General features: G+C 40.2%; 1 protein-coding gene across 1 annotated transcript in view; it reads left to right on the forward strand.

Annotated features, from left to right (window-relative positions):
• Positions 1-14,232, forward strand: part of ACAD11 (acyl-CoA dehydrogenase family member 11) — a 119,223-nt gene that overhangs the window by 7,453 nt on the left and 97,538 nt on the right. The window contains exons 2-3 of the mRNA XM_070771095.1: positions 11,167-11,266; positions 13,294-13,419. Of these exons, the coding sequence (XP_070627196.1) occupies positions 11,167-11,266; positions 13,294-13,419 (226 nt within the window). The remainder of the gene's footprint in view (positions 1-11,166; positions 11,267-13,293; positions 13,420-14,232) is intronic.

Genomic DNA, 14,232 nt, shown 5'->3' on the forward strand with positions numbered 1-14,232 from the left:
CACTGACTCAATGGACCTGAGTCTGGGTGAGGTCCGGGAGTTAGTGATGGACAGGGAGGCCTGGCGTGCTGCAATTCATGGGGTCGCAAAGAGTCGGACACGACTGAGCGAATGAACTGAACTGAGTAGACAGTAATTAGTGGTATGGACCAGGGTGGTAGTGTAGGATAGGTGCAAAGTGGTCATATTCTGAATTTATTTTGGACGATTTATAACTGATCACTTGTGGGATATGAAAGAAAAAAAAGAGGAAACCGACAGTATTTCATTTTTTCTTGGCAACTCAAAGGATGGATTTATCATGCAATAAAATAGAGATGACTGTAGACAATCAGATTGGAAAGGAAATATCAGGAACTTGGTTTTGGAATGTTGAGTTTCAAGATGCATTTTAGACATGGGAGTGGATATGTAATAGTAAGCAGGCAGGTATATGAATCAAGAAGTCAGAGCAGAGATCTAAACTAGCCACATACATTTGGAAGTCACTGAGATAGAGAAGGTATTTAAAGCCATGAGATCATAGAGCTTACCTAGAAGATGAGTCTACATAAAGAGGTCTGTGAACTTATTCCCAGGGATCCCAGTATTGAGAATTGAAGAATTAAGGAGGAACATACAACAGAGTCTCAAAAGGGGTGGCCCAAGAAGGGGAAACCATGACGTGATACCATAGCAATACTAGTGACCTTGAAGAAAGTCACTGCACTGGAAAGATAGGAATGAAAGCTTGATTGAAATGGGTTCATGAGAAAGTAGGAGAGGAGGAATTGTAGCAAACAGTGTAAACATTTTGAGTTTATACTCCTTGCTCTAAAGGGGGAAATGAATGTTTTATGTAGAGGGGGAAGTGGGGTCAAGTTCAGTTCAGTCACTCAGTCGTGTCTGACTCTTTGCAACCCCATGAACTGCAGCACGCCAGGCCTCCCTGTCTATCACCAACTCCTGGAGCCCACCCAAACCCATGTCCATTGAGTCAGTGATGCCATCCAACCATGTCATCCTCTGTCGTCCCCTTCTCCTCCTGCCCTCAATCTTTCCCAGCATCAGGGTCGTGGGGTCAAGATAAGTCTTAAAAGAAAAAGGCAGCATGTTTGTATGTTGATGGCAGTGATCCAAAACAGAACGAAAAATCTGTGGAAGAGAGAAGGCTAGAATGAAGTCCTTGAGTAGACAAGAGTAGAATGGGATCTAATTCACAAGAGAGGAATTGTCCTTAGAAAGAAATGTAGACATTCTACAGACTCTGCAGGGAAGAGAGAGTATATGGATATAGGTGCTTCTATGCCATAGAAATGGTAGTGTAACCTTGTGGAAGTTCTCACCTGATTGTTTGCATTTTCTCTGTGAAATATGAAGCTAGGTAATCAGCTGAGTGAAGATGGTAGAAGAAAGTGTTGGAGGTTTGAAGGAAGAGGAGGAATTGTTGAACAGTTATCCAAGAGCATGGGAAATGAATGAAAGGACTAAGGAAGTATATCATAATTGCAGCATGATTCACTTTGAGGTTCATAGTCATGAATTCGAAGTAAGAGTAGTTATTTTAGTAGGTATTATTGATCCTTTGCCCAGATTCTCTTGGGTTGCTTTTTAGTTTCCATGTATACACTGCTTTGGTGGCTTCTGCTTCCAGTAGCCAACACATATGGCTCTTTTACAGACTGTCCTTGCCTTCTGTAGCCTCTTTTGCCCTGAATGGTGTAGTGCCCAAGATGGCTCTTAACTGGTGACTCATGGGTTCAGGAGTATGAAATTCCCACTATTTTTGCTTTAGAGATAAGACAACTCTCAGGTGTACCTTACACTGTAGAGTCCCCTCCTTACCATGAAATCAAGCTGAAGTTACCTTCTAAGGAACTTTGTCTCAGATCATAATTTTGCTTAGCATTCTCCCCTTCCCTGACTTGCTTCTCTCAATTCCTTATTGGTTTCCTAAGCATTTCCATACTAAGTCGCTTGCACACAAATCTCTCAGGATCTGCGTCTAGTGGACCTAACCTAAACAATAATTATGACTGTGTTTCTTTCTCCAACTACATTCAATTATATGAATGCAGGCAAACAGTTGGATTTAACCAGGATGGGGGACTCCAAGCAAATAACATGAAGTAAAAGAGGGCAAGTATATTAAAGATGTATTCAAGGGAGTAGTTATGTAACTGATCATCTAATTTAAGCTAGTTAAGGACGGATATCATGGGGAAAGGGGGGAACTGAAGGCCATGAAAAGGTAGTATGATTAATGGTTGGTAGGTAGGTCCAGGAGAAGGCAATGGCACCCCACTCCGGTACTCTTGCTTGGAGAATCCCGTGGATGGAGGAGCCTGGTAGGCTTCAGTCCATGGGGTCACTAAGATTCAAGACACGACTGAGCGACTTCACTTTCACTTTTCACTTTCATGCGTTGGAGAAGGAGATGGCAACCCACTCCAGTGTTCTTGCCTGGAGAATCCCAGGGACGGGGGAGCCTGGTGGACTGCCGTCTATGGGGTCGCACAAAGTCGGACACGACTGAAGTGACTTAGCATTATTAGCAGGTAGGTCCAGGGATCAAAGAATTGTTGAAATTCAGGTACTAGGTGTATGAGTGAAAAGAGGTTATGTTCAGAGTTAGAAATGCTTAAAAAATAGGATAATGCCATGCTTGAGTTGTTGATATTGATAAGATATAAGGTATGTCCCAGGGCTTTCCAGGTGGTGTTAGTGGTAAAGAACCTGCCTGCCAATGCAGGAGACATAAGAGATGCTGGTTCCATCCCTGGCTCAAGAAGATCCCCTGGAGGAGGGCATGGCAACGCACTCCAGTATTTTTGCTTGGAGAATCCCATGGACCGAAGAGCCTGGGGGTCTACAGGGACTTACCACCACCACCACGGTGTGTCCCATAGAATGAGTGACAGGTAGTATAATCACTGGAGGTGAGAATTCAGGGAACTGATAGGCCTAAGAACGAATATCTTTATGGATTTGATGCCATTAATAATTAGGATGGGGGTAGAGTTTTGGCCACCTGATACAAAGAGCCAGCTTACTAGAAGACCCTGATGCTAGGAAAGATTGAAGGTAGGAGGAGAGGAGGATGACAGAACGAGATGGTTGGACAGCATCACCAACTCAGTGGACATGAGTTTGAGCAAGCTCTGGAAGATGTTGAAAGACAGGGAAGCCTGGCATGCTGCAGTTCATGGGTTCACAAAGAGTCAGACGTGACTGTGTGAATGAACAACAAAGTGTTAGTAAGAGTGAAAATCCTTAGGCATTGAGGGAGAATGATCTATGAATTAGTGGCTGACTGCAACAAGAATGAGTAGAGGGTGGCAGAGTCTCTATGACATGAAATTCAAAGCTGGGGGAGAGGTGTTTAGACAGGATGAAGGGCAGAGAGCCTGGAACCGGCAAGGAGTATCAAGAAGGACACAGACTCCATTTCCAGGTCACTGGATGAGTGATGTGGGGCAAAATCTACCACATAAGAGACAAGGGAAACAGGATGCTTGTAGAACATTCAGGTTTTAGAGCAAGAAGGTGAAGGGTCCTTTCAGAGAAGAGATTGGTGCTGCATGTGATTGTGGTGCTGAAAGACAGTGAGTTTCAGGGTGCACAATGTAAAGGCGTTGGGAGTTGGGGGCATGAGGGTCGGGGTGAGAGAAGAAGACTAAGACTGTATAGAGCCTCATGGGAATTAGAATGCAGTGGATAAGTGGTGACATGAGCATGTAGGTCTTTTTTTTTTTTTTGATAACATAAACAGAGATAAAGAGCATAATGAGACCAGTCCTGGTGGTTTTAAGACAGCAGTGCTATGAGTGATGGGAAGTAGGAAGAGATAGGTGTTTAGGAATGGGGACAGGCAGTCTTATTCTAAGTACTCTGAGTTAACTTTTTTTTCCCCCACAACTGATGCCAATATAAAAAAAAGCTTTGTGTTTTGACATGAATAGCACTTTCCACTTATTTATTATGTGGATAAAGTGAACCTGTATTATTCTCTTTCTCTGTGTGTATTTAAGTATACAGATGTCTATTTGTTGGTTTTGTTCAGTTACTAAGCCATGTCTGACTCTTTGCGACCCCATGAACTGCAGCACTCCAGGCTTTCCTGTCCTTCACTATAGCCCTGAGTTTACTCAAACTCCTGTCCACTGAGTCGATGATGCCATACAACCATCTCATCCTCTGTCACCCCTTCTCTTGCCCTCAATCTTTCCCAGCATCAGGGTCTTTTCCAATGAGTCAGCTCTTCATATCAGGTGGCCAAAGTACTGGAGCTTCAGCTTCACCACCAGTCCTTCCAATGAATATTCAGGGTTGATTTCCTTTAAGATTGACTGGTTTGATCTACTTGCTGTCCAAGGGACTGTCAAGTCTTCTCCCGCATCACAGTTTGAACACACAAAAAAGTTCTTCTGCACTCAGCCTTCTTTATAGTCAAGCTCTTACATCCATACATGTAAGAGCTGTATGGAAAAACCATAGCTTTGGCTATATGGACCTTTGTCGGCAAAGTGATGTCTCTGCTTTTTAATACACTGTCTAGGTTTGTCATAGCTATTCTTTGAAGGAGCAAGCGTCTTTTAATTTCGTGGCCGAAGTCACCATCTGCATTGCTTTTGGAGCCCAAGAAAATGAAATCTGACCCTGTTTCCATTGTTTCCATATCTATTTGCCAAGAAGTGATAGGATTGGATGCCATGATCTTCCTTTTTGAATATTTAATTTAAGCCAACTTTTTCACTCCTCTTTCACCTTCATCAAGAGGCTCTTTAGGCTCCTCTTCACTTTCTGCCATTAGAGTGGTATCATCTGCTTGTATGAGGTTGTTCGTATTTCTTCCAGCAAGTTTGATTCCAGTTTGAGCCTCATCCAGCCCGGCATTTCACATGATGTACCCTGCATATACAGCCTTGATATACTCCTTTCCCAATATCAAACCAGTTCATTGTTCCACATCCTATTCTAACTGTTGCTTCTTCTCCTGCATACAGGTTGCTCAGGAGACAGGTAATGTGGCTTGGTATTCCCACCTCTTTAAGAATATTCCACAGTTTGTTGTGATCCACACAGTCAAAGGCTTTAGTGTAGTCAATGAAGCAGAATTAGATGTTTTTTGGAATTTCTTTGCTTTTTCTATGATCCAGCGTATGTTGGCAACTTCATCCCTGGCTCCTCTGCCTTTTCTAAATCCAGTTTGTACATATGGAAGTTCTCGGTTCACCTACTGTTGAAACCTAGCTTGAAGGATTTTGAGCATATTCTTGCTAATGTGAAATGAGTGCAATTATATGATAATTTGAACATTCTTTGGCATTGCCTTTCTTTGGGATCGGAATGAAAACTGACCTTTTCCAGTCCTGTGGCCACTGCTGAGTTTTCCAAGTTTACTGGCATATTGAGTGCAGCACTTTTAGCAGCATCATCTTTTAGGATTAGAAATAGCTCAGCTGAAATTCCATCACCTCCACTAGCTTTGTTTGTAGTAATGCTTCCCACGGCCCACTTGACTTCACACTCCAGGGTGTCTAGCTCTAGGTGAATGACCATACCATCATGATTATCTGGGTCATTAAGAGCTTTTTTTATACAGTTCTGTGTATCCTTGCCACATTTTCTTAATCTCTTTGGTTTTTGTTAGGTCCTTGCCATTTTTGTCCTTTATTGTGCCCATCTTTACATGAAATGTTCCCTTGGTATCTCCAGTTTTCTTAAAGAGATCTCTAATCTTACCCATTTTATTGTTTTCCTCTATTTCTTTGCCTTGTTCACTTAAGAATACTTTCTTATGTCTCCTTGCTCTTCTCTGGAACTCTGCATTCAGTTGGGTATGTCTTTCCCTTTCTCCTTTGCCTTTCGCTTCTCTTTTCTCAGGTATTTGTAAGGCCTCCTCAGACACTTTGGCGTCTTGCATTTCTTTTTCTTGGGGATGATTTTGGTCACCACCTCCTGTACAATGTTATGTACCTCCATCTATATTTCTTTAGGCACTCTGTCTACCAGATCTAGGCCCTTGAATCTATTTATCACCTCCACTATATAATCATAAGGCATTTGATTTAGGTCATACCTGAATGGCCTAGTGGTTTTCCCTACTTTCTTCAATATAAGTCTGAATTTTACCACAAGGGGTTCAGAATCTGAGCCACAGTCAGCTCAAGGTCTTGTTTTTGCTGACTGTGTAGAACTCCATTTTGATTGCAAAGAATTTAGTCAATCTGATTTTGATATTGACCATCTGGTGATATCCATTTGTAGAGTCATCTCTTGTGTTGTTGGAAGAGGGTATTTGCTATGACCAGTGCATTCTCTTGGCAAAATTCTGTTAGCCTTTGCCCTTCTTCATGTTGTACTCCAAGGCCAAACTTGCCTGTTACTCCAGGTATCTCTTGACTTGCTACTTTTGCACTCTAGTCCCCTATGATGAAAAGGACAAATGTCTATAATTTTAATATGTTAAATAATTATAATTTAATTAATATACTAATTGTAAATAGTATATTAAGAAGCTCAAATAATGATTTTTTAAACTGTCAGTGAACCGACTTCCTACAAATCAGAGTCCTTCAGACTTCAAACTCTGTGGAATGTGCTGTGTTGTGTTTTGTTCAAGTTGGTTGATTTTTGCAGTCATGGATCCAGAAAATGCACCTCTGGAGAGATGAGCCACCACTTCCAGGGAATGCCCAGCAAAACACCTATCATGATGCCTGTTCTCTGGTACACTATGTTAGAGTTTTGGACCCTCTCCAGCTTTTTCTGCTGATGTTAAATTCTTCCTTTTCAGTTATCTGATTCTTGGCCAACCATTTGTTGCTTCCATTGTATTTGTCAAGAATCTTCTGACTTCCTTTGATTCTGCCTTGACATCTCTTCTTCTATCATGGCTCTGAATCCTAGTTTGGAGCAAGTTTTTTGGGGATATTTTGCCTCTTCTTATCTCCAGCTTTGTATTTTTAAGTCTTTTGAACTATATACTCAATATTTTCTATGCTTAAACACCATGATATTAGTCTTTTAGTCTTCTCTTTTCTCGATCTCTAATCCACAGCAAATACATTTGAAGAGCTATCAGCATTAGTATCAAAAGTTACTACTTCAATGAATGCCATAGCAGTGCCAGTGAGTTCAGTTGCCAAGCTGGTTGTTATCCTGCCTCATTGCTCACTCAATTCCATATACCTCTATGAGCATACCAAGCTGATTTTAAGAGTAGATATGAAGGTCTAAGTTCAGTTGGTATTAACTGCTTGCTATGGTGCACTTGGTCAGAATAGTCATGACTCCAAAAGTGGTTTCAACATTAAAGAAAAAGGAGTGATATCAAAGAACAGTAAATTCTGAATAACTTCAAATTTATCTCCAGACAAGGGACAAGATGGCTACCTTCAGTTCAGTTCAGTTCAGTAGCTCAGTCATGTCCGACTCTTTGCGACCCCATGGACCACAGCACACCAGGCCTCCCTGTCCATCACCAACTCCTGGAGTTTACTTAAACTCATCTCCATTGAGACAGTGATGCCATCCAACCATCTCATCCTCTGTCGTCCCCTTCTCCTGCCTTCAATTTTTCCCAGCATCAGGGTCTTTTCCAATGAGTCAGCTCTTCATATCAGGTGGCCAGAGTATTGGAGTTTCAGCTTCAACATCAGTCCTTCCAAAGAACACTCAGGACTGATTTCCTTTAGGCTGCCTACATAGCTGCAAACATATGTGACCTTTATCAGGATTGATGCTTTTTAAAAATTTCTTGCTATTGAAAAAAATCTTATAAGAATATCTACAAGCTTGGAAGCTTGGAGATGCAAACAGAGCCACCTACTAGGATTACATCATGTATCTGAGGCTAGCATGTTGTGAGAAAAGTGTTTAAAAAAAACAAACAAACACCTTTTCTCCTGTTCTATAGACAAATTAGCTTTCTAGCTCTGTTACTCTGGAAACTTGGTAAGGTGGAGTGTCAGCTGTGTTTCCAAGCAAGAGCACTTATGTTGAAAGTAACATCTATTTGATAAACTGCATCTGAACTGGAAGGCCTGTAAATGTATCTGGTCAGATATTTTATGCTTAACTAATGTATCTGGTCAGATATTTTAGGCTTAACTTGGGGCTTTTCTACGTTTAGTCAGTTCTTAAAATTGGTCATGTCTCTTGCTAGAGGACTGCTACTGGAGATGATGGAGCCATCATGGTGTGGAGCATGAGGCTTCTAAGGCAGGGTGGCACCCACACTCATCCATTGTGGTCTCATTCCTTCAAACCTGAGCTATCACCAGAGGGACACAGAAGTAATGAGGTAGATCCTAGACTGCTGCATGGACCTACTCTAAGGACCTTACTAAAGAAACTCATCTGATGCTACCCCGCTGGCATACTGTATCTCCTGTCTTCCTGTGCTTCTAAGTAAAACCAATGCTAAGAGTCTTTGAGGTTTCTTGTCTAGTCAAATGAGTCTACCAAATGAGTGTTCCTAACTGAACACTTAAATGCAAAGATTCCATCTTTGTAATTAAGGTTCGACAAATCAAAAATGTCACATGTTTGGTTATAAATCAACCCATTTCTTTTAGTATTAAATGTCTTATTCAAGTCCTGCAGGTCCTGCTGCTGCTGCTAAGTCGCTTCAGTCGTGTCCGACTCTGTGCGACCCCATAGACGGCAGCTCACCAGGCTCCCCTGTCCCTGGGATTCTCCAGGCAAGAACACTGGAGTGGGTTGCCGTTTCCTTCTTCAATGCATGAAAGCGAAAAGTGAAAGTGAAGTCGCTCAGTCGTGTCTGACTTTTAGTGACCCCATGGACTGCAGCCTACCAGGCTCCTCCACCCATGGGATTTTCCAGGCGAGAGTACTGGAGTGGGGTGCCATTGCCTGCTCCGATTCAAGTCCTAAAGAATAGTTACGACCTTTGGCTCACTGATGATTCTTATCATATTGATACCATCAGTGGATTCCATACTATAGAGAGGCCTGATGGTTAGAGTGGTAAAATGTAGTCAGTACTTTGTTCACAGTACACAGTGTTGGTCATGGTCTTCCCCTGCTGGGCTTCTGCTTTTTTTTTTTTTATCTTTTTGTCTTTGTTAGAACCATGGACGGTAGATACTTGCTCAAAGGAGATGCTTTTAGTTTGGTGGGGTTTTGTTTGTGTGTTTGTCTGTTTAGATAAAATTCATGCCATGTTAAACTTAAAATTTTAACTATTTTAAACGTATAATTTAGTGGTTTTTATTCACAATATTCTACAGTCATCACCAGTATCTAATTCCAGGAAATTTGCATCACCCTAAGAAACCCTTATCTCACAATTCCCCCTTCTGACCATCCCCTGGAAACCAATAATCTACTTTCTATCACTATGGATTTACATATTCTGAACATTTCATAGAAATGGAATCATATAATATGTGACCTTTGGTCACTGTTTTCTTTTTTTTTTCCTCTTAGCATAATGTTTTCAGAGCCAATCCATGTTTTAGCATGTATCCAAACTCCATTCCTTTTATGGCTGAGTAATATTCCATTATATGAATATATCATATTTTATTTATCCATTCATCTGTTGGTGAACATTTGGATTGTTTCTACTTTTTGGTTGTTGAAAATAGAGCTGCTATGAATATTCATGTACAGTTTTTTGTTTAAATGTGTTTTCAGTTCTCTTGGATATATATGTTAGAGTGAAATTGCTGGGGCATATTGTAACTATATATTTAATAAAAAGCTTTTAGTTTTCCTTTTATATTTCACCTTGGTCATTTACCATCACAAATGCCAGTGCTTCATAAATGACTGTGTTATCAGAAATACATCCAAGCAGACATTTGGCATTAAAAAATGTCTTTGTAAGGTTCATTGCAACTTAACTCTTTGGAGCATCACAGATAAATTGTCCCATGTCAAGATAGACAACACAGGGGCTTCCCTGGTGGCTCAGTGGTAAAGAATCCATCTGCCAATGCATGAGACATGCGTTTGATCCCTGATCTAGGAAGATCCCACATGTCACAGAGTAACTAAGCCCGTGAGCCACAACTACTGAGCCTGGTCTCTAGAGCCCGGGAACCGCAACTACCGATTGCACTGCAACTGCTGAAGACTGTGGGCCTAGAGCCTGTGCTCTGCGACGAGAAGCCACCTCAGCAAGCAGTGCATGTGCCACACCTGGAGGACAGCCCCACTCTCCACAGCTAGAGAAACGCTCCCGCAGTAATGAAAACCCAGCGCAGCCGAAAAGAAATAAAAGAATTTATATTTTAAAAAGATTAACAATGCAGCTTGATGTTGTCCCATTTGCTGACACTGTGGCAATGATCTTCACTTTCCTGTGCTTAAAGGCGCTCACCCAGGATTAGATGGTGCTTTTTAGTATGATTGCTGGAGAGGATGGGTCCTGCTTATCTGCGTAAGATATAGACACTGGAGGTGCTGCTGCGTTCAATCTGCTTTTGTTCTTTGCAGATGGAGGCTGAAAGCCTAGGGTTAAACTTCAGAGAAAAATGTTTTTTAACTTTCTCTTATTACCTATTACCTCAGGGATTAATTCTGCTTTTTTGGTTCAAGGCCTCTCTTTCATGCTATTGAATTCTTTAAAAGTTGGGTAAATGAAGGTATAGATTAAATAATTTTGGCAGCTGGAGTGTATTTTCTTAGCCCGTGTGAGAATTTCTGTCCACAGAGCAGGGAAAGTCAGTGCCCTGGTGTCTGTGAGTCACCTGGGGCACTATTGCACCTCCTGGCCCAAATATCCACTCTGAGACTTTGCTTATCAGAATTCCCATTTCAGAGAGCTGTACTCGGAGTTCTCTCTCCAATCGCAGATGAGGGAACAGCTGTTCCAGCATCCTTTAATTAATTTTCTGACAGATCCCCTACAATCTCTTCTCCCAGGCTTTCTTTTCTTAGATCTAGACGTTTTTCTAGGAATACTTCTGATAAAACTCATGATTTGCAGGCAGGAAGTAAGATCTTCTCTTCTACCTGTATAGATTATAGATTTTCCAGCTGCCACTGTGTTACTGTCTGCTATATATAATCCAAAAGTGAATGTTCTCAGCAGCTGGTAGCACCCCTCTTGGCTTTCTAGCATTGAAGTGGGTTTATTTTCATTTTGTGTTTTCTTCTGAAATTTCAGAAAAATATGTCTTTGTTGTTGACCTTTTCTCTATTCTTATCTAGATCAGGACAGTCCAATCCAACCTTTCATCTCCAGAAAGGCTCTCAAGCATATGTACTCAGAAAAAAACCACCTGGTTTACTTCTTCCTAAAGCACATAAGGTATGGTATACAAATGCAATGTTAAATTCCTTGTTGACTAATAAATGCATTTTATATTCACAAAACAATTTAAATTGCTTTTAAAAATACTCTCACAATTGTTAAGTATAGAGAATACATTTTATTTCTTAGATGAAAATTTCACTTGAACTGTATTCCCACCCCCTTTTTGTTTTTATCACGGATATGAGTTTGAAATCTAAGGCTGTGTTTAAGCTGGTAATCTTGACCACTATCCAGTCCTCTTGTGGATTTGATTCCTATGTATATAGTCAGCTAGAAATACAGTCACCTGGTGAATATTTTCAGAACTGCTCATTTAGAGATGTTTTGTACTTTGATAAATTATGTTTTAAAAGGCACATTATTATATCTTATAATAATATCTACTCACTGAATACTTTAATATATTTGGTGTAATAATCCTCTGATCTTTTGGTGATAAAAATAAAGATTTGAATAATCATAATATGCTGTAAATATTAGTGAGAATTATAAAAGTTTTTTGTTAAAAACTGATTCTTTTCAGAAAACATATTATCTATGGATTTTTAGAGAAAAGAACATTAAAATCATGATGCATATTTTGGATATTATTATAATCATGTATAACAGATTATACATGCTTCCCAACCAACCCCAACTGACTGGAGATGGGCCACTGAAAGGTGGGTTTAATATCACAGTAATGGAAAATGCAGATTCCGACTATGATATTCTCAGAAAATGAAGTAACCTGCATGCTTAAGATCAAAAAAGTTCAGTAACTTTTATTAAGCCTCAACAAGGCATGGGTGAAAGAGAATCCCCATCTGCAGGGAGAGATTTATGCCCCAGTAAACAGCTGGATTTGTCTCTCTCGTTGATAACACCCTCAATATCTAGAAGACATCAGAACATAACATAATGCTTTCAGCTCAGAGATCTAAAGTACTTTTGTTACAACTCCTTTCATTTTGGAAAAAAGCAGTGTTCCCACACTGACATCTACTTTATGACCAGCCTCCACCACCCCAAGCCTCCCCTATTTCACAGCACCAGAAAGCTTCTTTCTATAGCTACTGGCATCTCTGACTGCTCTCACCTTGGTTATGGGTTTAGTCATTTCCCTGCTCTAGTTATTGCAGCAGTGGCTGCTTTATCCCTCTGATCAAAGTGAACGGCATGGTTTCTTCTCCTTAGAAGTGATCAGCCACTACTGCCTGAGTCTGGGGAACAGGACTTTACAGGCAGATTAGTTGGCATCAGTGTTCTGCTATAAGCTGTGTCCCTGGGTTCTGAGTGATAAACATGTATATCTGTCCTGGTTGAAGAAGGCCTTTTCTTCTTCTATCTTAGCTGAGCTTCTGTGTCAGTACCAAGTTGCTTCTCATTGTCTTCTTACCCAGTAGTTATCTTGAGCTCCATGGCAGCCCTGGGTACCAGGAAGAATCCCCACACCACTGCCCTGAAAACAAGTACCTCCATTGATCTCCAGACGGAGTGGGTACATTTCCTTTCTACCAGCACCCACAGGCTTCCACCAGTACCCTGTAGTTGACTGCCCAGAGCGTTGAAATAGAGACCTGCCTGAACCCCATGGTAGACTGGAGAGGGATTGGTAGTGAGGAGCAAGAGCAAGAGTGAGTCAGCAAGCAGGGACTGATAAGAAAAAAAGGTTGTTTTTTTTTTTTTTAATGATACCTGCAAAATATTATGGTCAGAAACTGTCACCTTCATATTATCAGTCAGATTAAGCCCCATGCATAAGCCTGTCCTTTTAGCCTAATAGCAATTTTTGTTGTTTTTGTTTTAGTTGCTAAGTTCTGTCTGACTCTTTGGCAAGTGCCAGCCTAATTTATAATTGTAATGATTGCACTAAGACTACTTTTATGGACAATACTAAGGAAATTATTATCCTCTGGGTTATATTGTTTGTTATATTTGTTGATACTGTTTTAAAATTAATTTCTAGCCTTAATGTTAGCTCACAAGTAATTATTAAATTTCTGTATTTCTGATTTTTAATTATCTATCATCTTATTTAGATTGACAGAGAATTTAAAGTCCAGAAGGCCTTGTTTTCAATTGGATTCCCCGTTCCCAAACCTTTATTGTACTGCAGCGATTCGTCTGTCATTGGAACAGAATTTTATGTGATGGAACATGTACAGGTAAATTAAACTTAATTGTACTTTGTTGCTTTTATTTTTAGTTGTGAAGTTACATGTTAATAAATGGTAGTTTATCAGTCAGCATTTTAGGTAGTTTGCTTTGCAAGGGCTTAAACTTTTTTTCTTTTTATTAAAGAAACAGAAATGTATCCTCTCATTTCCAGAGGCTAGAAGTTTGAAACCAAGGTATCAGCAGGATTGGTTCTTTATGGAAGTTTTTATTTTTGTTTTCCTTTTAAAATTATTTTTTATTGAGATATAGTTAATGTACAATATTGTATGTTAAAGATGTATTATATAGTGATTCACAATTTTTAAAGGTTATATTCTACTTAGAGTTATTTTAAAATACTGGCTGTATTCCCTGTCTTGTATTAAACTTTCATTTTATTTTGAGAACACAATTTGAGTGAGATAAACTAGGAACATATTTACTAATTACAGCATATTGGCCTATTCTTCCTCTAGGTGTCAGTAAAGAGATATGTAATGGCAATAACTAAACTGTCCAGATAGTAGAGGGAAAGAAACTACTCCAAATAAAAAACCAGTCCATTAATAACAATAAATCCAAATTGTTTTAAGATTTTTTATTTGGTAAAATGTTACTTGAGAGTAGTTTTTGTCCTTTAAGTTAATCTTGGTGCATCCTTGCATTTCCCCTGTGGCATATATGTGTTAGTTGCTCAGTTGTGTCCGACTCTTTGCAACTTCATGTATTGTAGCCGACCAGCCTCCTCTGTGCATGGGATTCTCCAGACAAGAGTACTGGAGTGAATTGCCATTTCCTTCTCCAGGGGATCTTCCTGACTC

The sequence above is a fragment of the Bos indicus genome, chromosome 1 (assembly GCF_029378745.1).
Source record: "Bos indicus isolate NIAB-ARS_2022 breed Sahiwal x Tharparkar chromosome 1, NIAB-ARS_B.indTharparkar_mat_pri_1.0, whole genome shotgun sequence".
Lineage (NCBI taxonomy): Eukaryota > Metazoa > Chordata > Mammalia > Artiodactyla > Bovidae > Bos > Bos indicus.